The sequence below is a fragment of the Procambarus clarkii genome, chromosome 63 (genome assembly GCF_040958095.1).
Source record: "Procambarus clarkii isolate CNS0578487 chromosome 63, FALCON_Pclarkii_2.0, whole genome shotgun sequence".
Lineage (NCBI taxonomy): Eukaryota > Metazoa > Arthropoda > Malacostraca > Decapoda > Cambaridae > Procambarus > Procambarus clarkii.
Window position 1 is genome coordinate 7678177 of NC_091212.1, and position 24352 is coordinate 7702528.

General features: G+C 42.7%; 1 protein-coding gene across 1 annotated transcript in view; it reads left to right on the top strand.

The window, feature by feature from the left end:
- The first annotated feature begins 5999 nt into the window (after nt 1-5999).
- LOC123769557 (gamma-tubulin complex component 3 homolog) overlaps nt 6000-24352 on the top strand; it is a 70565-nt gene continuing 52212 nt past the window's right edge. The window contains exons 1-4 of the mRNA XM_045760793.2: nt 6000-6250; nt 13685-13857; nt 21311-21424; nt 23748-23949. Of these exons, the coding sequence (XP_045616749.2) occupies nt 6187-6250; nt 13685-13857; nt 21311-21424; nt 23748-23949 (553 nt within the window). The 5' untranslated portion in view covers nt 6000-6186. The remainder of the gene's footprint in view (nt 6251-13684; nt 13858-21310; nt 21425-23747; nt 23950-24352) is intronic.

Consider the following 24352-nt stretch of genomic DNA (forward strand, 5'->3'; position numbering starts at 1 on the left):
TAATAAACTACGTTCTCTTAAAAGTTGTGTGTCCTCGTGGCCATCTTCCTACCACCATAAGTGGCGATGGGAAACTGCTCTGGCGAGGTTGCGTATTGGCCATACTCGCTTAACTCATGGTCACTTGATGGAGTGCCGCCCTGCTCCTTATTGTCCTAGTTGCATTGTCCCTCTTACGGTCGTGCATGTCCTTTTTGAATGTCCTGACTTCCAGGACGAGCGTGTGTCTTGTTTTCCGACCGTCCCCCGCGGTCGCTTGTCTCTCGATAGTATTCTTGGTGACTTGGATACTTTTGATATCGTTCGCCTTATGCGTTTCTGTTCTCGTATTGGCATCCTTGGTGATATTTAGCGCCCTCTGATTATCCCGCACATTTGATGGTGCTACATAGCCTTCCCGGTTTGGTGCCTTCTTTTTGATAATTACTCACTTCGTGTAGGGTATCTCTGGCGCACACAAGTTACCCTGGACACTATATACTTCTGTACCTAGTGAAACTAAGAGTACCACTTTCTTGTTGGCTTTCTCCTTAATCTCACGATACTGAAAGTTTGCTTCCAGCAGGCTGATCCATAGGTTCAATGAGATCTTGGTGGCATTTAACGACTCCATTGAGATGAACAGGGTAGCCATGGCCACACGGTGGGTTGCACAACTCACTATTGTATACAATTCGTCCACCCATCCACACGACGTACTCTGCTCTTTCCTGATCCTCGCACCTCGTCTTGTACTCGGGCTCTGCCTTAGGTGTTTCATAATCCTCATCGCCACTGTTACGTTTAGGCTGGAAGAGAAACAATCTTCATCCCCATTGTTTATTCTCAACAAAATGAATGTATGTATCAGTACTTTAACCGCCCAACATTCTGTCTCCCAGCAGGATGAATATGACCAGCAAAGGTTGATGGACTCTGTTATTTTGTCATCCCAAGACATCCCAGCAGAAAGTGAAGGTGAAAAGTGCATTGACATTGTACGTGCTTTCATAAAAGACCAATTGCTCGCTGAGTTCAACAAATTTGACATAATTGCTGCCTACAGAGTAGGTAAAAAAAATCCATCAGGTCAAAACCAGAGAAAAATTCGCCTCAAGCTAGCTACCCAGTCAATAAAATCAGATCTTATCCAGTCAGCACGATCCTCACGAAAGGGGATTTACATCAACGAGTGCTTGACTAGAAAAAGACAGGAACTCTTCTATCGTCTGCGTCTAATCCGAAATGAAAACCGAGATGTGATACATCAGTGCTTTGTTAGAGATAGCATGATAAAAGTAAGGAAAACTCCTACAGGTAAATTGTATACAATTTCAAATGAGTATAACCTCAATGCATTCCTCACCAAATGTGGTTTGTCTCACCTGATTAACCCTATCAATGCCTCATCTTAATTAACCCCTTGTCACCAAACCTAGGTAACCTAGGTTTCTTTATTGCCCTGTTATATTTAAATTAAATTGGAATTTGATTTATATTAATCATTTATTGGAATTAATTGAGTATTTTTATTTTCTTAGGTTCACGTTAATTATAGGAACGTAAACAAGCTAATTATAGTTAATTATCATTAATTATTATAGTTATATTATTAGTTTGTTTTTTCTTTATGATTATTATTCAACTTGTATTTCCTTGTATTCTTTACTGTACCTAGGTTGCTTAGCCTCTCTGTACTCCCTTGCTTCATTGTACCTCTGTGTTAGGATTAAATACTACAGAGGTAAGTGTAGCATGTTTTGAGAAGATGCTTTTATTGTTTTCAATCTTGTAAATAGTAAGTTATGTACCGTATACCTGTTGTTGTTGTTGTTGTTTGTTGACAATAAACCATGTGGACGAAGATTGTTTCTCTTCCACCTTAAACGTAACAGTGAGGCTGAGAGCCTGGGTACGAGATGAAGTGTGAGGATCAGGAGAGAGCAGGGTACGTCATGTGGACGGGTGGACGAATGGTATACAACAGTGAGTTGTGCAACCCACCATGTGGCCATGGCTACCCAGCTCATCTCAATGGAGCCGTTTAATGCCATGTTAACATGTGTCTGAGTCTGTGGTATTTTTCTGGCAAGGTTAGTATCAACCGATGAAAAGAAGCTATTAAATTCAGTTGCCGGTGTACAGCCATCCTTTGAGAGTTTTATCTGGTTATGTGACTGTTGTTTAGTTCCTAGGATGTTAGAGATGGCTCTCCATGTGTTTTTCATGTTGCCTTTTGCTATTTTGAATCTACTCTCATAATAGGAAAGTTTTGCTTTTCTTATTATACTGGTAAGCATTGATGAGTACCTCTTAACTACTTTCTTTACAACTAGACCAATCCTAAGTACTGTATTTTCATATTCATGTTTCTTGTCGATTGCTTTGAATATGCCACTTGTGAGCCAAGGATTGTTTATTCGTTTGTCAGTTACTAGCTTGGTGAGGAGGGGACAGTGAGTGTTGTAGAGGCTTAGTGTTTTGGAAAAGAAGAGGTTAGCTAATGAATTTATATATATATATTTTTTTTATTTTATGTCCACTTATGGATGTCAACCAATAAACTCATACTAAACATAGAAAAGACCTACTACATCTTATTTGGAAGCAAATCAACAAATGCAATTCAGCTTCAGATAGACAATGTTAACATCAGCAATAAAAAATGATGGAAAGTTCCTTGGCCTATACCTAGACAAAAGACTCAACTTCAGCACCAACACACAACACCTAAGAAAGTCTATAAAACTAAATCAAATCAAATCAAGTCAAATCAAATCAAATGTTTATTCAGGTAAAAGTACATACATAGATGAGTTACAAACATAATGTTGGATTTATAGATAGAGCTAGTACATACAATTCCTAAAGTCACTAATACGCACAACGCTTCGGGCAAGGTGTGGGGAAAAAAAAAAACTTAGACTCATTGAGATTAAAGTTTTAATTGTGTTTTAAGAAAGAAAAGAAAAAAAATAATGAACATGGCAAAAAACAACAATTATACAAGTTGGTCACCAAACAGTATTGATTGAAAATAGCAAGACATGGGTTGACATTTATGGGGGTAAGGTAGGTTACATGGAGTTTATTAGGTATGTAGCGAGTATATTATGTCAACAATATATTCGCTCCAAGCTCTCATTAGCTTAAGGAGATCCGTCTTCTTAATCCACGAAATTCATATCTTTTCCTTAATTACAGGTAACATTCCTTCCAACATATTGGAGGATGATGAGATGAGGTGTAGTCCAATCATATAAGCAATCAATTCAATTTCTTTCTTTATTATGTACCCCATACCCATCCCGTGGACGGTGGTATAAGAGTATAAGAGTACAGACACTTTGGAATTACCACACCTCTTCAGCCTCAAGAATGTAGCACTCGGTGTGTGCAGTTCTAACCGACCCCAAGACGCTGCAGCTTCGACACAGAGCAAACATAGCAGACTACAACCACATCGACTTCGACACTCACCATTCCATATCCAGCCGCCACGTTCTCCCACATAGTGCCTCAGCGTCTACGACACTGACAACAACTGACTGATGTAAATATTTGAAAAAAGATTTTTCAAATATTTGAGATTTTGAGAAAAAAAAATTCTAAAATATTTGAAAAACTAATCTACAAGCAGCTTTACTCTAATCGAGCCAAACACAATATACTTAGCTCTTGTCAATATAGATTCAGACCTAAAAAAAGCACTAACGATGCACTTATTTGTATGATTAACTTGATACATGCAGCTCTTGATAAAAATGAGTTCCCTGTTGGGTTATTTGTGGACCTGGGTAAGGCAATTGACACTGTCAACCACCAAAACCTTCTTCTTAAATTACATCATTATGGAGTCAGAGGTAACTTCCTGCAATACCTTCAGTCATACTTTACTGACAGGCTCCAGTTTGTCTCTGTGAATAATTCCATTTCTCCTACACTACCCATCAACATTGGTGTTCCACAGGGCAGCATACTTGGCCCTCTCCTCTTTCTCATCTACATTAATGACCTTCCAAATGCCTCTCAACACCTCAAACCAATCTTATTTGCTGATGACACAACTTTCATTTACTCCAGTCCTGACCCGCTTGCTCTAAATGTCACTGTGAATACTGTACTGAACTAAATAAATTTCATCTTTGGCCAACTGCTAACAAACTCACCCTTAACATTGACAAAACTTTCTGTATTTTGTTTGGTAATAAATCCTCAAATGAAATTAATCTAAGAATAAACACTATACAAATCAGTAGTAAAGTTGATGGTAAATTCCTTGGTGTCCTCATCGATAACAAGCTGAATTTCCAGGGACACATTCTAAATATAGCAAAAAAAGTTTCTAAAACTCTTGGCATTCTTTCTAAGATCAGATATTATGTTCCTCGCCCTGCCCTGGTGACTCTCTATTACTCTTTCATCTATCCTTATCTCAACTATGGTATTTGTGATTGGGATTCTACTACCCAAAATCATTTACGTCCTCTAATTACCCAACACAAAACTTCTATTAAAACAATATCTAACTCTGGCCCCAGACAGCACTCGGTACCCTTACTCAAATCTCTGAATATGTTAGATATTAAGTCACTGCACATCCTCTCATGTGTACTCTATATATTTAAAACTCTGAACTGCAATGTCAATCCTGTCCTTGAAAGCTTCTAGAAGGTTGTAACAGAACCCATGGGCATCACACCAGAAACAAATACCTATTTGATATGGCAAGAGTACGACTTAATCAAACTAGAAATGCTTTACAAATCAAGGGACCCAGAATGTGGAATGACCTTCCCAATCATGTTAAAGACTGTACCTCTCCCAACCAGTTTAAGATAAAAACTAAGTACTTTGTAACTAGCTCATCAAGATTGTAACTGGCTTAGCTAAATGAATTGTGGGGTTCAGTCCCTGAGCCCATTATGTGCCTCTGTAACCCTTTCCACTACCGCCCACAAGATGGGTATGGGGTGCATAATAAATGAATTAAGTTAACTAACATGACTGTAAAACTGCTGCTCAGTTGGGTGGGTGTGGAGCACATGACTGTAAAGCTGCCGCCCAGTTGGGTGGGTGTGAAGCACATGACTGTAAAGCTGCCGCCCAGTTGGGTGGGTGTGGAGCACATGACTGTAAAGCTGCCGCCCAGTTGGGTGGGTGTGAAGCACATGACTGTAAAGCTGCCGCCCAGTTGGGTGGGTATGGAGCACATGACTGTAAAGCTGCCGCCCAGTTTGGTGGGTGTGGAGCACATGACTGTAAAGCTGCCGCCCAGTTGGGTGGGTGTGGAACACATGACTGTAAAGCTGCCGCCCAGTTGGGTGGGTGTGGAACACATGACTGTAAAGCTGCCGCCCAGTTGGGTGGGTGTGGAGCACATGACTGTAAAGCTGCCGCCCAGTTGGGTGGGTGTGGAGCACATGACTGTAAAGCTGCCGCCCAGTTGGGTGGGTGTGGAACAAGACGAGTAACTGTGTGACTCACCATAGATGTAAAGTGCCTTGTATAGTGACTGTTGTGAGCCTCTTTTTGATCACTTGTGACACAAAAGATTATTGATGTGTGTATTTGTGTGGGTGATTAAATATGTATGTGCATGTATATATGTATACGTATATATATATGTACTTGTATGTATGAGAATGTGTACATGTATATATAACATTAATAATTTCGTAACTAGCGTCAAAAAATTGTTATTTGCTAAGCTAAACGAACTAGAGGGTTCAGTTCCTGAACCGATTATGTGCCTCTGTAATCCTTTACACCACAGCCCACGGGATGGGTATGGGGTGCATAATAAAGAAAGAAATTGAATTGGGCACCCACAAAAAGGCGTAAATACCAAGACATTACTCATGTTCAAAATCTAGTTGGAAAAATCCTCAGGAATAATGAGGGGACCTTTGACAAGTCGTCGGCTTCCTGTTCCCGTCGAGGCGCCCCCAGATAAATATAGGTAAATTCGGGTAAATATGCCACCATTATAATATCAAGCAGATACTGCCCAGACCAAAACACAGGGAGCACCAAGCTGTCCCGGGATTGGCTGGCCGCGCCGCCGCTAACCAATAGCAGCTTCGAACTCAAATGAAAACAAAACGAAAATAAATGGCGCCATGAGAATCAAGGAGGTGGTCGATACGCGCAATTTAATGTCAAGACTTAGCAGTTATTCCCTCTGTTTCTTAATAATCAGCTGTAATGATGGATGCGTCAAATACGCTTTTGAAGAGGCTATGTTCTCACGTCACAGGGATCAACGATGGTAAGAGACGGGATTAAGTTTCCAGGGACCAAGTCCTCTGAGGTTCTTACATATTACAAATATATTACACAGACGTTTCAGACGTACCTCGTTTTCTTAGTTTAAAAACTATATATTTGTAGTTTGGTTGGGTTGCTATTTTAAGCAAATCACACCTTATCTAACCTATCCAATTTTAACAACCCTACCTGACCTAACTTAATCCTACCTTACCAAACTTAACCTTACACAAGTAAAAGGTAAACAGTTTTTAGGTTCTGTGCAAGGTGAGCAATGCCACGGGGATGTAATCAGGTTGCTTCAGGGGGATCTTTTTGATACTACTGAGTATCTAGAAGTGGTAATCACTTGTGGGTCTGTCAGAGGATGGAAGTCATATATTCGAGATGGTTTGCCAGTGTATTTTAAAGCTAGCCTAACCATAATCAACCTAATCCAATTTAATCTAATCAAACCTAACACAACCTAACTAAATAATATATACGGTATATTGTTTTGGCAAAAATAACATTAGTATGGTTGAAATTTCTGTGTATGATTTGACTATAGCACCCCCCCCCTCCCCGCTGTTATATAGAGAACAGCTGTGTGGTGTTTGGTTCCTTAGATTTGGGATCTGCTCAGGTCTGGTTGGGGGTATCAGAGCTCTGCAGTTAATGCATAAAATTAACGCACAGATAATGCATGAATTAGATTAAATTTCTCCCTCCCGTTTAGTCACACTTTTCTAATAATAATAATACTGCAATAATAATAATAATAATAATAATATGAAGCAAGAGAACATCCATGCATGTATAAGATACATGGACAGTGAAGGATTCATATATAAGAAAGTTAGGCTTATGTTATGTTTTGTTACTTTTAGAATGGAACAAGTTTGAAAGAGGCAACAACCCTTACATGGTCATGTTATGTTTATATGTGAATAGTGCTTCATACACCATACAGTGCTAGTGTCAGGTTGACTGTCTATCCAACCTGTTTAAAATTTAATATTTCCTAATATATCCTAACTAAATATTACCTAGGCTTTTCCTAACAAAGTGTAATCTAGCCTTACCTAGTTTAATGCTGAATGACATAGGGTCAAAATGTGGATCATTGCAACATTCATTGGTTAATGATTGCAGCAGATAATGGGACATTCCAAACAGCTGTTTCTTAGAACTAATACAAAATATTATAATGATTAATAATTTATTGTGTCAGTGGACAGGCAGCCAGAGTGTATTCACATATACATTAGGCTTATATCGATGCCCCCCCCCCCTCTCACCCTTCCAAGGTCGAAATTACTAACCTAGCCCAGGATGCAACCCCACAACAAACTGACTAACTCCTGGGTACCTACTTAATGCTAGGTGAACAGAGGCATTAGGTGATAAGAAATGCGCCCAACCATTTCTGTCCCGCCCGGGATTCGAACCTGGAATTCCCAATTGTCAAGAACGTATCCGACTGTACTGCCAGGACCCTTATGTTAGAGTATGTTTGGTTTGGTTAGAAATTAAATTTACAGTAGTTTTAGTTAGGATGATCACTTAGGTTAAACAGTTTAAATTTAAATGATATACTGTACTTACATTGTTCCATATTTTCTGTTCTGGTTCCAGACCAAAAGCACAGAAACATTGTATCTGTCATGTGTGTGTAAATAGTGCAGCACCCCTATGGTTGATGGTGTACTCACTTTGGTGAACGTGTCATTAGTTATCTAAGATGTTAAGCTTACATTGAGCTTGAAATAGGCCCATGGGGCAATGTGCTACTGTATTTGAATACTTGATATTGACCTTAGGTTATAAAATAACCTGTATACTGTGTGTATGTGGCATCACTTGGCATCATGTGGTGCCACATACACACTACTGTATGTGTAGCTTCATCAACCCGGGGAATTCCTGGTTTTGCTATCATTTTATTCCAGCATAGTTGAGGCAGTTAATAGTGGTAAGAATTGTGATGTTGTGTACCTTGACTTTAGCAAAGCTTTTGATACAGTGCTACATGAAAGACTGATTAAAAGGATAGAGGCTCATGGTACTGGGGGTGCTATATTAAGTTGGCTTAGGGCATGGCTATACCAAAGGAAACAGTTAGTATAAATGGGATTAATTCAGAGTGGGAAAATGTTGTAAGTGGTGTGCCTCAAGGCTCTGTCCTGGGACCTCTGTTGTTTATAATATATATAAATGATTTAGATTCAGGTTTGAGTAGCAACATTTGCAAATTTGCCAATGATACAAAAATTGGTAGGGAATAAACACGAAAGAAGACTCACTATCACTTCAATTCGATCTGAATAGGGTTTTTAAATGGTCAAAAGATTGGCGGATGCAGTTTAATGCTGATAAATGTAAAGTTTTGAGGCTAGGTAATGATGATAGAGTTACAAGATACGAGATAGATGGTGTTGAGATTGCGAAGTCTGATTGCAAAAGGGATCTAGGAGTTATGATTAGTAAGAATTTAACCAAAGGATCAATGCATGAATGTTTGTAATAAGGCAAATAGGGCACTGTGATTTATTAATCGAAGCGTTTGTAACAAGACACCTGGTTGTGTTCTTCAGCCATATCTTGCTCTGGTCAGGCCCCATTTAGATTATGCAGTTCAGTTTTGGTCACCGTACTATAGAATGGATATAAATTCACTTGAACGTGTCCAGCGTAGAATGACGAAGTTAATTCCCCAAATTAGAAATCTGTCATATGAAGAAAGATTAACAAAGCTTAAATTGCATTCCCTGGAAAGGTGAAGAGTTAGGGGTGACATGATAGAGGTTTACAAGTGGATGAATGGACATAACAAAGGGGATATTAATAGGGTATAAAAAGTATCAACACAAGACAGAACATGAAACAGTGGGTATAAATTGGATAAGTTTAGATTTAGGAAAGACTTGGGTAAATACTGGTTCGGTAACAGGGTTGTTGATTTGTGGAACCAATTACTGCGTAACGTGATGATGGCAGGGTCCCTGGGTTGTTTCAAACGTGGGTTGAACATGTATATGAGTGGGATTGGGTGGTTATAAATAGGAGCTGCCTCATATGGGTCAATAGGCCTTCTGCAGTTACTGTACCTTTGTTCTTATGTTCTTATTTAAAGGTTCACTTGGATCAGCCAATTTTCAAATATAGGGTTGTCAGGTTTACAATTCAGTCAAGTTCTGTACTGGCCAATTAGCATTGGTTCCAGTATGTTTTGTCCTTTTCCTTTGTATTGTGTTTGACACTATATCATGAGACATTTCATTCGCTTGCAGCCCTTCCTATAAATACAGTACCGTACTGTACTGTACTGTACTCCGTAAATCACCTCAGGCTGACCAATCCTAGTCAAGGCAAGAATCCTTAGTATATAATACTACTGTATTTACATTTGATAAACTGCTATTTTTATGTATTAAAAATACAACCTTCTAGGTACCAGATTCAGATCAGATTCAGATTCTTTATTCAGGTAAAGGTACATACATTGCAGATGAGTTACAAACATAATGTTGGATTTAAGCTGCCTTTATAAATATGTATTAGCTAAAGATGTATTAGTTAAATATAGTATTGGCATATTGTACTAGTATCACTTGATTTTTGTACTTTTGTTGCAGGGTGGAGGATAGGTTGTTATGATTCTGCCTATAAAATAGCATGTTTTCCTTAAATATTGCCAAATATGAAATTATGTATACACATGGAAATTTTGAACTGTCTAACTAAACTATCCTAATGTTAAAAGATGCATTAACCTTGAAACATTGCATTCCCTTTCTACCCATTCATCCTGCAAAAAATAGACAAGGAAATTTTTTGACAAATGTTACATTTGGTACTAGGCTAGGATAAGCTTGAAGTCCCATGCTCTTCAACTTTCTTTCACAAAATAAAAGAAATATTTCTGGGTTGAAAGTGGATGTTTTCAGAAAGGTAATTGGAAAAGTTTCTCTAGGAAGTGCTGGACCAGCCAGGTTGTAATGTATATGTGGACCTGTGGGCTACTGCAAGCAACAGTCTTATAGATCAAATTACACCCAGACAAGTCTAGTATCTGGCTGGTCTTGGGAAGTAGAACTCTCAAAATCAACTACAGGTAAATTCACTTGTTCTTAGAAGGTCACCGGTTGTTGGCTGACTGGCAACAAAAATCCTTCAGTCACCACCATAGTACCATAGTTATAAATCTAAACCCGCAAAAAGTCACCAATATTTCAAATATACAGGCCCATTCAAAGCTGGAGAAATTGCTAACCTGGAGAACGCTAGCTACTCGATAAAACATCAAAATTATTGGGTCCGCTTAAAAAATTTAAATCTGTATTTTAGAATGCAGGCAGGAGAGATACATAATAATCTGCATTTGGAAAATATTAGGAGGAATGATTCCAAATCTGCACATAGTAATAACACCACATGCTATCTAAGTTATCCAAGTTATTTTGCACATCCAGAAGGCATGGCAGGATGTGCAAAATAACCCCACTGAAGAGCAGAGGTGCAATAGGCACTCTGAGAGAGAACTTGATCAGCAGCAAAGGCCCGAGACTTTTCAACACTCTTCCCCTACACAATGGAGCATAACTGGATTCAAAGATTCTCGCAGTGTTCAAAAGAGAACTCGACAAGCACCTTTAAGCTTGAGAACTCGACAAGCACCTTTAAGCTTGAGAACTCGACAAGCACCTTTAAGCTTGAGAACTCGACAAGCACCTTTGTGCTTGTCGCACCTTCGACAAGCACAAAAGATACCTGATCAACTAGGCTATGACTCATATGTCAGGCTGTGAGCAGCCACATCAAACAGCCTGATGGATCACACCAGTAACCAGGAGGCCTGGTCAGGGTTCAGGCCATGGGGGACATTGATTCCCAGACCCTTCAACAGGTATAACAGGCGACAGGTATGCTAAAATAACATGTTTTGTTATGAAAGTCTTTTAAAAGAAATGCAATACTGTACAGAAGTTAGAATAAAAGTAATTTAGTTTTGTTTTCCACAACAGCATGCCTCTTACAGAAATTCTAATGAACTTTTTTATTACCAAATTTAAGGCTTATTTTTTATTTTGTTGTAATTTACCCGACTGTTCAGGTGGTTAGGACCCATTCATTTCCTTCATCCTGTTCCTAAATCCTTAAAATCATATAATTTCCAAGTGCTGTATGTTGTAATGGCTTAGGGCTTTCTGCTGATAATTACCTCATCATACTTATGGTGGATATATGGATCTTAAAACAGTAGAATGACACAAAAACAGACACCTAGAAAGGTACATTGTCCAAAAATTGTGGCGACCACTGGTATCACCAAACCATTGAAAACCCCTTCATTGAATGTAAAACACACCATGTTACCCTGTACAGTATATTGTTATTAGACTAACACTTGAGCTGTTCCCTAGAAATGAGGCACTGATCATTGAGGTGGATGATGTTGGCCCTCAGCCTTAGATTGAGCTGTGCCAGGGGATTCTTGGATTGTGTGTCTGGGAATTTCCGGACTGTGAACGTGGAGATTTTTGGACTGTGTTATTGGGGATTCTCGGACTGTGTGCCTGGGGATTCTCGGACTGTGTGCCTGGGGATTCTCGGACTGTGTGCCTGGGGATTCTTGGACTGTGTGCCTGGGGATTCTTGGACTGTGTGCCTGGGGATTCTCGGACTGTGTGCCTGGGGATTTTTGGACTGTGGGGTGGTGGATTCTCGGACTGTGTGCCTGGGGATTCTCGGACTGTGTGCCTGGGGATTCTCGGACTGTGTGCCTGGGGATTCTTGGACTGTGTGCCTGGGGATTCTTGGACTGTGTGCCTGGGGATTCTCGGACTGTGTGCCTGGGGATTTTTGGACTGTGTGCTTGGGGATTCTCGGACTGTGTGCCTGGGATTTTCAGATTGTGTGTCTGAGGTTTGCTGGACTGTGTGTATGAGGATTCCTGGACTATGCCCTTGGGTTCCCATTCCGTGTACCCGAGGTTTCTGAATTGTGCGCCCAGCTGAATTTTAACCATGTGCCCAGCTATTTCTGGGCCTTGTGCTCGAGCAGTTCTTGTCCTTGTGCCTGGGCATTTCTGGGCCTGTGCCTGGCCATTCTGGGCCCATGTGCCTGGTCATTTCTGAGCTGTATGCCCAGCTGTTTCTGGGCCATGTGCCTGGCCACTTCCAGTCTGTGCGCCCAGCCGTTTCCGAGTCATGTGCCTAACTATTCCTGGTAATCTCTCTTTTGCATCATTATGTTTTGATGAGGACAGTTAAACAAATTTTTCTCTTGTTGCACTGGAGAAGTGGGGAGGTGTTGCATTAGAAAGCAAATGAGTGTATTGTTCAAAGAGGTGGCTGTGATAACTTTGGGGCCCATCAGGCTATGAAGGCAAAGACCTTTAAATTTCAGGCAATCACCAGGAAAGGCTGGCCACAGGCCAGGCTGTGGGAGTAGAACTCTCAAAATCATCTAGAGGTAATCAACAGGTAAATTATGCACTCATAGACCTGATTTTTGTGGTACCATTACTTTAGCAATTTTTTAGTTACACCTTAAGAATTTAATCTTCTCAGGGATTTATAGTGTTATACAGTGGTACCTCGGAACACGAGTGTCCCTGTATGCGAGTTTTTCGGAATACGAGCTGGATTTCCTCGGAAAATATGTCTCGGAAGGCGAGGGTTACCTCGGAACGCGAGTTTGTTGATACGCGTTCAGGGCGACCTAGCGCGTGGTGGTACGGTGATCGTCGTCCCTCCGCCCCTCAGTTTACCATTGTCTCCCGCCCAGTGACTATCCCTCCTGAATTCTTCACAAGGATTTACAGTTTTATGTCGGTTTTTGGCCATTTGAGCATAAAAGTTGTTATTATATATATCTCGCCATGGGTCTCAAGAAAGCAATTGATATGGTTCAACCTAAGAAAATAGCTGTGAGTAGAGATAGTAGAGGATGTCCCTTCTTGATTAAGAAAATGTGTGAAGTATGGGAAGAACTGCAAAGTTGAAAATCGAGCAGTGAGCCTCAACCAGGACCTAGTGGCACTCAGATAAAACGTGCCAGGGAGAGCACACCAGTAAAGTCCTCACTGCCTGATGTGATAATGGAAGGGGACTCCCCTTCCAAACAGTAACTCCTCTCCTCCTGCCCCCTCCTCACCATCTTCCATACGCCTACAGCATTCAACAGCAAGGTAAGTAATAACTTGAACATAGTTTTGTAGGTTTATTTAGATAAATTAGGTATAAAAATTTAGATTGATGTGGGGTTTTTGGGGTAGTCAGGAACGGATTAATTCATTTCCCATTATTTCTTATGGGGAAATTAGCTTCGGAATACGAGCCGTCTCCAGGAACAAATTAAACTCTTAAACTGAGGTACCCCTGTATAAGCGATTGCCGGTTGTAATCTAGTTTTATGAAACCATAAAATCTTCCAATTGTGCCTTTTTCAGATCGATTGGTGACACATTTTCAGCTGGCTGTGAGTTTGTTAAATGAGGGTCCCTCTCATCTTTCTGTCAAAGATCATAATGTTGCTGAGAAAATTAAGCGACGACTGGTCAGAGAAAAGCGACTAGAAGATGCTGCTCGGTTTTCCGGCTTGATGAACAGACTTCTAAAATCGGTGAGAGATTTGTTCAAAGATATAACTAGATATTTAAGTGGTAATTTTTCTTCTCTGAGATAGCTCCCATTGTGACTAATCTTGCTTTGATCACTGGCATGTCCTTTCAATACTGAGCAAGGAGCACGTAGGGATCAGAGGTCAACCCACAACTGAAAGATATCACCCACTTAACACTTAATCTCCAAACAGGTTTTTGAAAACTACTGAATCATCCACTGCACTGAACATCTTTTCCATGAGAGGGTCAGATCTCCATCTCATTTTTTTTTTCTGGTGTGGTTCAGCAAACACTTTAAACATTTTAGCAGATATCTCTATTCTTTGTTAAATGATTCTGGTAACTTTTGGATTTTGCTGTCAATGAGTAGGTGTTCCATGCTTTGAGAATGCATCACAAGTGCTCCAAGATTTAGTCATTAAATGAGCCTCTGTAACTGGAGTGTAAATTAAAAAGAAAAAATTAAGCTACAATTATCATTTTTGGACCAATCTGGATTTGTGCATAATCCAAATTTCTAGATAGTCACTATCTAGAAATTTTATCGGGGCCTCGTAGCCTGGTGGATAGCGCGCAGGACTCGTAATTCTGTGGAGCGGGTTCGATTCCCGCACGAGGCAGAAACAAATGGGCAAAGTTTCTTTCATCCTGAATGCCCCTGTTACCTAGCAGTAAATAGATACCTGGGAGTTAGTCAGCTGTCACAGGCTGCTTCCTGGGGGTGGAGGCCTGGTCGAGGACCGGGCCGCGGGGACACTAAAGCCCCGAAATCATCTCAAGATAACCTCAAGATCTACTCCAAGAAAATGAACTAATAATAATAATCATACTTGTACTGGGTGGTACAAATATCATTTAGGAGACGAGGAGTCGCAATAACGTGCCTGAAATACGGTATGAACTGCCTTGTATGGGCCAATAGGCCTTCTGCAGTTACCTTTGTTCTTATGTTCTTATTCCTATTACTATTCCCTTTATTACACTTTACCTTTCATACCTTTTGCCTTGCTTTGTCATTCTCTATGATTTTTCTCTTCTCACTTCTCTCTTGCCTATTTATTGCCTCAACTCCTTCCCTCATCGCACGACACCTGGGTCTACCTAAGTCTGCGAGACGAAAGACGAAAACACCAACTACGGAGGTTACGGATTCCTCAGACGAGGAAATCTTAGTAGGAGCTCCACCGCAGCACCACAAATACGACACCTACTTGGTTCAAGACTTTCTCATGGCGGCCACCTCACCAAACGACAACGACAGCACGGCTCAGCCAAAGTCTCAGGCAAAGGAAAAAAGGAAAACCTAGAGATCTATACTAACCCCACTAGCTCCATAACTGGTACCACCAGCCATCCAGGGCTGAAAATCACCATGAAGACCCCCCATCCATTGCCAGATCTCTAGTATCAGCTATTGATACAGATAATGGCTCTTAAGAGCCTCCACTTACGGGCTCATCATAGCCTGTGTTACTGGAACTTATTGTTCTGAGTAGCTGAATCTAAAACGACAACAACATTCCCTCATCACAATCGACTTGAGAATGGTCCGGAACGGACCGAAACATCGTCGTCCCTTCACTTTCTAGTGTGTGATGTGATAACACCTATTTAGGATTTCCTAGGGCACTGTTAAGAATCAGCAAACATTAATAGAAAGGTGTTTCCAAGTGGCACATTTGTTTTACCTTGAGTCATGGAGTGTGTGTATATACCATCATTCTGACAATTTGCTCTCATCAGAACTAGGTAGGGTGTTCTAATTTAGGCTTTTTGAGATGGAATAGATCAATGTATAGTGGCGTTCACTTAAACTCCTCTATGGCAGTGTCATTAAGTAATGGATTTAACCTATTGCTTCCATGAATCCTGAAGCAAATATAATTTCCTGGAAATGTATTATTTTTCTGTGGAGAGCCCCTCCAACTCGCCAGAGCTATACCTGGGCTGATATGTATTAGACTGTGGCATCAGTCAATTTGATTGGAGTTCTAGCCTACTGGAGCCTACACGAGCCAGAACCTGACTCCCCTCAGAGCAACATAAGGAGCAATGGCCTATAGAAACCCCCATGTGGTTGGAAGTATTCTATGTCTGCCATCTACTGGGTTAGGCACCCAGAAAGGTAGGCGTCTCAAAACAAACTCCACCTAGTTAAAATTGCTAACGAAAACTGAACTATCAAGCAGAATGCCACAATCTGAAAACAAGCAAACAAGCATGACTTTACAACTGCTGCCTCTTTCGCATCTTTCGGGTTTCTCGTAAGGGGCGTTGGCCCTCTTGCGGTTCGCCCCGTTGATGGGGCGATGGGGGAAAGGCTCACTCTGTTTGCTCGTGCCTGGTTCCACAGTTTGTGGGTGTTTCGGGTCATCTAAAGCCTGCGGTGGCGTTGCTTGGCTCCTTCTTCAAGGGGGTTCAGGGGTTCATGGGGCAGGCCTCTTCTGCTGTGCTCTGTCAGGTCATCTTGGAGTGGGAATGCTTGGGTGTGGTCGAAACGACCCCGTTTCTCAGGTGGGTTTCCTGCCTGTTTCCAGTTCTGAAATGGGACTGTGTGGATCTCAGGTTCATTCTGGACTTGTCCCACTTGAACCCCTGAATCTTTTGCCCTTTCAGATGACCACTCTGTCCCAGGTCCGGCTTCTTTTGGAGCTGGATGCTTGGATACTGTGTGTGGACCTCCGGGAAGCATATTGACACGTTCCGAATTCATTCGAGGTTCAGGATCTGGCTCAGTTTTGTCATAGGGCATCAGGCTTACCACTTTCATTGCCTTTCATTCGGCTTGAATCTGGCACCTCGTGTTTTCACACGCCTTACCCAGGTTGTGGTGACCCACTTGCATCTGCTAGGGGTTCAGATTCTGTCCTACCTTGACTGACTGCCTGGTATGAGCTCTCAGCCAATCCACGTGTCTGCTCGCCAGGGGTTTGGTACTTTCCAGCTCGCCGGGTTCGAGTTCTTGGTGAACTGGAGGAAGTCCCATCTGGTTCCCTCTCAGGTTCGAACTCGGCTGGTTCTTGTGTAGGACTCTCGGACCTGCTTCCTTGTCTCCTCTCCTGTGGCAGTTGTTGCAGCTGCGGTTCCCGCCTACGACTGTTTTTCGAGGGCACCCGGGATACACATCGGTTGTTCGAGCGGGTGCAGGAGCCTGAACTTTGTCCATGCTGGTCTACTTGTCGAGACGGATTTGGCTTTGACGGCTGTTCTGGTTTCTTCGGGGACGTCCCTTCCACTGCTCTCGTGATCGCTGGTTCGGATCCCAGGAGCCTTGCATTGGCTGCTGTGTCGCCGGCTTCCTCTGTGGTTTTTTTTGGGTTCTGTGCCGTGGCGCCTCCCCAGGTCCTCGCTCGATGTGTTCATGGATGCCTCGTCTCTTAGTTTGGGTTTTGTGACTAGTGCTCACCAGACCGGCCAGGGTCGGTGGGGTCCGTCCTTCCATCGGGCTCACAGCAATAAGGGAAATATAGCACAGCAAGAGGGAAATAACTTTGTAACGCACCACCAACATGGGTTCAGGGATGGTAAATCATGCCTCACAGGTTTAATAGAATTCTATGACCAGGCAACAAAAATTAGGCAGGAAAGAGAAGGGTAGGGCCGACTGCATTTTCCTGGACTTGCCAGAAAGCCTTTGACACAGCACCCCATAAAAGGCTGTTAAAAAAGTTGGAACAACAGGCAGGAGTAAAAGGGAAGGTGCTCCAGTGGATAAGGAAGTACTTAAGCAACAGGAAACAGCGAGGGTATAGACTCGTTCCTCTCAATGTTTGCTGATGATGCAAAAATTATGAGAAGAATCAAGACTGCTAAATGAAAATGACTGCTAGAGTTCAATTCAGGAAAGTGTAAGGTAATGAAATTAGGCAAAGGGAGCAGGAGGCTGAACACAAGGTACCATCTGGGAGGTGAAATCCTGCAAGAGTCAAATAGAGAGAAAGATCTGGGGGTTGATATCACACCGAACCTGTCCCCAGAGGCCCACATCAAAAGAATATCATCAGCGGCATATGCTAGACTGGCCAACATAAGAACTGCCTTTGGAAACTTGTGTAAGGAATCGTTCAGGACCCTGTATACCACTTATGTAAGACCAATCCTGGAGTATGCAGCTCCAGCCTGGAGTCCATACCTAGTTAAACACAAGACAAAGTTAGAGAAGATTCAACGGTATGCCACCAGGCTCGTCTCGGAACTGAGAGGAATGAGCTACGAGGAAAGGCTAAAGGAGCTAAACCTCACATTCCTGGAAAACAGAAGAGTAAGGGGAGACATGATAATCACCTACAAAATTCTCAGGGGAATTGACAGGGTGGACAAAGACAAACTCTTCAGCATGGGTGGGGGACACGGAACAAGGGGACACAGGTGGAAACTTAGTACCCAGATGAGCCACAGAGACGTTAGAAAGAATTTTTTCAGTGTCAGAGTAGTTAATAAATGGAATGCACTAGGAAGTGATGTGGTGGAGGCTGACTCCATACACAGTTTCAAAGGTAGATATGATAGAGCCCAGTAGGCTCAGGAATCTGTACACCAGTTGATTGACAGTTGAGAGGCAGGAACCAAAGAGCCAAAGCTCAACCCCCGCAAGCACAATTAGGTGAGTACAGCACGGCGCGGGAGTATGTAGTGGTGTGGCATTCGCTTCAGAGGGTTCGTGTCGCTCGCGGAGCAACGATCCGGCTCCATTCGGACTACTCCCCTGTGGTTCATTGTCTGTACCATGGGGGTTTCGATGCGGTCCTTGGTTCTTTGGGGCTGGTTGCTTCGGGTGACTCATCTGCGGAGTTCTCGGGGTTTGGCTCTCCTGGCGGTTCATGTTCAGGGGGTGTCAAATGGCCTGTCTCGGTTCTATCCACGGAATGGATGGTCAACGCCGACTTGTTCAGTTGGCTCTGCTGGACGTACGGGCGCCCGGAGGTGGACCTCTTCACAATGGCGTGGTCGAGGCGTCTTCCAGTGTATGTGGCGCCCTTCCCAAGCTGCGAGGCTGTCAGGGTCGATGCCTTTCGACTGGACTGGTCGAGGTGGGGTTACCTATACCTCTTTCCACCGGTTCGGTTGTTGCTCCGGGCCCTGGCTCACTTGGAGACTTACCAGGGGAGAGTAGTCCTGTTGGTTCCTTGGTGGCCAGCCCAGCTCTGGTTCCAGGCGCTTCTTGCTCTGAACCCGAGGGTCTTCCAGCGGCTCCGCCTCTTTCAGCAGATCGGTCTAGTATGTGGCTGATTCAATCTTCTCCACGTCTGGTCTTTTTGACGTGGGTTTATAACTACTTGTATGGTAATCAGGTGGTTTTGTTGATGGTGTCCCACCTGCGAGTTTCGTTTCGATGGCAGTATGAAATTTCCTGGCTGCCCTTTCGACACTTTTTGTCTCTTCGTAGGTTGTCTTCCATTTCTGATCAGGTTGTTTTGTCCTTTCTCTCTTTTGGTTGTTTCAGGACCGTCATCTTATGCTAGATACTGTCGCCTCATATTGTGCGTAACTGGCGGAGCTGCTGCAGCTTGTATTTGGGGGTGAACGTCACTTTTGCTTCATTCTGCCAGCTTTCTCAGACGTTGTTTCACCTCTGGCCTGCTCTTACCGGAGGTGAAACAACGGAGACCTGAGCCGTCCTGGTCGTTTGACTGGGTGCTCTCTTTTTTTCTCTTCTCCTCGGTTTGTGGTGGTCCCCCTCGGTTCAGGACTGTTTTTCTAAGGCTCTTTTCATGTTGGCATTGGCCTCTGGGGGTTGGGTCGGGGAGCCTCATGCCCTCCTCCTGCGCAGGGGCTTCTGCTCTTTTGATCCTGGTTGTTGTTTCATTCGTTTGCAGCCGTCTCCTTCTTTTCTGATGGAGACTGAGTGCTGCTTTTCGAAGGGGGGTCCTGGAGTTGTTAATGCATGGTTGGTTCGGTCGGGGGTGCATCATGTTTTGTGTACGGTTGTGGCTCTTTGCCGTTATTTGCGCTCCACAGCCTCTGTGGCAGGGGATGTGCTTTGAGTGGACCCAGTTTCTCTTCTTCCCTGTTCTAGGGTGCGGGTCTCCCAAGTCGTCTGCAGGATTATTCGGTCCCGCCAGCCTGCGGACTATCCCTGTGCCCACGACGTTCATAAGTTCGCGGGTTTGGCTGCTGTTTTTGGTATTATGTCCTGGGCTGACATTCAGGCACGGGACTTTTGGAGTTCGAACAGGGTCCTGGTTGCACTGGTACCTCATTAATGTTCCTTGCCCTTCTCAGGGGTGTGTGTAGCCTTGAGTCGCAGGTTGCAGCCAGTTGTCTTGACTTCGAGTTGAGGGGCGAGTGACGGCCGCCTCCCGGGTAAGTCCCTTTGCTTTCTTCTTTATCTTTGGTTAGGTAGCTATGGGGAGCCGAACTGGCTCTCCACAGAAAACCAGCGTTGAATGTAATGAAACACCATTTTCTGGGTGAGACCCAGAGGCTCCACATGCATCCCTCCCTCCAGTTGGCGTTTTTTTTCGCGTTTTGGATATTCAGCCTCTGAACTGAGGAGAGTAACCGGCAGGGGTGGTCTGGAACCCTTCCCCCCTTTTCCCCTCCCGGGAAGGGTGGGGGGTTGCGCAGACGGATGCGTAGCGGTTGTGGTGACTTCGTGCTATTTTCCCTCTTTTTTTTGATTGGGGAGTTCTGCTTGCTAGTTCGGCTTTCAGTTTGCAATTTTTGACCAGCAGGACTTTGTTTTGGAATTCCTACCTTTCTGGGTGCCTGACCTGATAGATGGCAGACAAAGACTGCTTCTAATTACACAGGGGGTGTCTTTAGGCCATTCCTCCTCATGCCTCACCTTGAGGGGGGGTCAGGTTCTGGCTCTGGTCCCCTGTTAGGCCTTGAACTCCTTCGATCGACTGTTGCCACGGTCTAATATATACACATCAGCCCAGTATAGCTCTGGGGAGCCAGAGGGACTCTCCACAGAAAGTAATACAAATTGTATGTAAAACACAAAAGTGTGAGGAGTCACAAGGTCAAAGCATGTTGTTTGAGAGCCTGTTCAAAGTGGCTAAAATGAGCAAAAAATGTGACAAGAGCAGGTCTTGTGCATTGCTTAGTGTTCACTCCCTGTTCACGCCCATGCATAGATCACCTCACCTTGTGCAAAATATCTCGTATCTATTTGAGTACATGTACTTGCAAAACACCCCTAGCAATTAATAATGTTAAAAAATAAATAACACTTGTGAAATTTTGACTTTTTATACTCAAATTGGGGTTTACTCTACAGTACTGTATATATATTGAAGGTTGGACATGAAAAGCTGGTTGAAGGGCACTTGGAAGAGAAGACAATACTTTGTGAATGTTTGTGATGGATATTTGGTAATTAAATATCCCTAATTACATTTCTTTTTGCTATAAGACAGGCTGTTTTTGCAGTCTTGAGAATTAACCTTCAGGCTTTTGATTAAATAACCTTATAAAGGTATTAATTGTGTGTGTTGTGTATTACAGGCTGTCCTGCAGAATAAAACGAGCATTCTTAAATTTTTCCTGGCACTGAGTCAGGATAATGCCTCATACAGCAGCATGCGGATTGGGTCTCCATCGTCAACTGTTCGAGCATCAGTAAGTAATCACGAGGAGTTATATGAAAGTAATTCACTTCTAAGTAAGAAAGTAAGTGAAAGTCACTTCTGGAGTGTGAGTTTTCAGTTGCATATAGTCCTGGGGACCATTCAGGTTTGTTTGCATTTGTGTTCCTCACATGTGCCCCAAAGAATGAGGTGATTTGATAAAATACCATGCCCAAGATTACCAACCGAGTGCCGGCGGGGGGATGGAAATAGCCTCGGCTACCATCCTGTTTTGTCCGGTCGTGTTGGTCGAGCGGTTAAGGGATCCTGTACACCAGCAGAGTGCTCCTGGCAGTATGGGTTTGAGTCACTTCTGGCATGTGAGTTTTCAGTTGCATATAGTCCTGGGGACCATTCAGGCTTGTTCGCATTTGTGTTCCTCACGTGTGCCCCAAAGAATGAGGTGATTTGATAAAATACCATGCCCATGATTACCAACCGAGTGCCGGCGGGGGGATGGAAATAGCCTCGGCTACCATCCTTTTTTGTCCGGTCGTATTGGTCGACCGGTTAAGGGATCCTGTACGCCAGCAGAGTGCTCCTGGCAGTATGGGTTCGAGTCACTTCTGGGGTGTGAGTTTTCAGTTATATATATATCTATATATATATATATATATATATATATATATATATATATATATATATATATATATGTATGTATGTATGTATGTATGTATGTATGTATGTGTAATTATCTAAGTGTAGTTACAGGATGAGAGCTACGCTCGTGGTGTCCCGTCTCCCCAGCACTCTTTGTCATATAATGCTTTGAAATTACTGATGGTTTTGGCCTCCGCCACCTCCTCACTTAATTATTAACTTGTTCCAACCGTCTACCACTCTATTTACAAAAGTGAATTTTTGTATATTTCTCCGGCAGCTTTGTTTCGTTAGTTTAAATCTATGACCTCTTGTTCTTGAAGTTCCGGGTCTCAGGAATTCTTCCCTATCTGTTTTATCGATTCCTGTTACTATTTTGAACGTAGTGATCATATCGTCTCTTTTTCTTCTATCTTCTAGTTTTTGCATATTTAATGCCTCTAACCTCTCCTCGTAGCTCTTGTCCTTCAGTTCTGGGAGCCACTTAGTGGCATGTCATTGCACCTTTTTCAGTTTGTTGATGTGCTTCTTAAGATATGGGCACCACACAACCGCTGCATATTCCAGCTTTGGTCTAATAAAAGTCGTGAACAATTTCTTTAGTATTTCTCCATCCATGTATTTAAAAGCAATTCTGAGGTTAGAAAGTGTAGCATAGGCTCCTCTCACAATGTTCTTAATGTGGTCCTCAGGTGACAGTTTTCTATCTAGAACCATCCCTAAATCCCTTTCTTTGTCAGAATTCTTTAAAGATTCCTCACATAATTTACAGGTTATCTTGAGATGATTTCGGGGCTTTAGTGTCCCCGCGGCCCGGTCCTCGACCAGGCCTCCACCCCCAGGAAGCAGCCCGTGACAGCTGACTAACTCCCAGGTACCTATTTACTGCTAGGTAACAGGGGCATTCAGGGTGAAAGAAACTTTTGCCCATTTGTTTCTGCCTCGTGCGGGAATCGAACCCGCGCCACAGAATTACGAGTCCTGCGCGCTATCCACCAGGCTACGAGACCCACAAAGGTTGTGTGGGGTCTATGTTCTCCAATTCCACATTCCATAACATGGCATTTATTCACATTAAATTCCATTTGCCAAATGTTGCTCCATATACTCATTTTGTCCAGGTCTTTTTGAAGGGCATGACAATCATCTAGGTTTCTTATCTTCCCTATTATCTTAGCATCATCAGCAAACATGTTCATGTAATTCTGTATTCCCACTGGTAGATCGTTTATGTAGACAATGAACATTACTGGTGCAAGAACTGAACCCTGTGGTACTCCACTCGTAACATTCCTCCAATCCGATACCTTGCCTCTGATTACGGCCCTCATTTTTCTGTCAGTTAGGAAATTTTTCATCCATGTTAGTAGCTTACCTGTCACTCCTCCAATATGTTCCAGTTTCCAGAACAGCCTCTTATGGGGAACTGTCGAAAGCCTTTTTTAGGTCCAGATAGATGCAGTCAATCCAACCATCTCTTTCCTGCAAAATCTCTGTGGCTCGATCATAAAAACTGAGCAAGTTCATTACACAGGATCTTCCAGATCGAAAACCATACTGTGTGTGTGTGTATGTGTGAAAGGAAGTAAGAAAAAAACTATTAAAGAATTGTTATTAAATTGATTTAACTTTTGTTTAAATATATTTTACTGTTCAGTAATAGGTTTTCATCTTTCTTGATATATATAGTAATTGGTGAATTATTTTTTCCTCAGCATGAAAATGGCCTGTGTAATGGACATAGAGATGATATGCTCCACTTGCCCAAACTGCATCAACACCTTGATTCAAGTGTTCCCTCGGAAAACATTTTAGCTGGCACTTCACCAAAATGCATTGTCCCTGAATCAATTGAAAGTAGATCATCACTTGCCACAGGAAGTAACAGGGTGTCTCGTTTGGCAGAAATGTATAAAGGTATGAAATGTAATGGTTTATGATTGGTTTGGTTTATTACTGCATTTTAAAATTAGAACAGCAATTAGGAACACACTTACTTGTATTTCTTCTATTAGAGGAGACCTTGTTGGACTTCTATTAAGGGTTACCTTTATGCAGTGCTAGAATCCAACCACTTGGGCTGGACGATAGAGCGATGATCTCGCTTCGTGCAAGTCGGCATTCAATCCCCGACCGTCCAACTGGTTAGGCTTCATTCCTTCCCCCTGTCTCATCCCAAATCCTTATCCTGATCTCTTCCAAGTCCAATATAGTCGTAATGGCTTGGTGTTTTCTCCGAATAATTCCATTCCATTCTATTTATACCAGGATGTATATCTAGAGTTTTCACAAAGACAACTAATAAGTTAGCAAGTGAGAG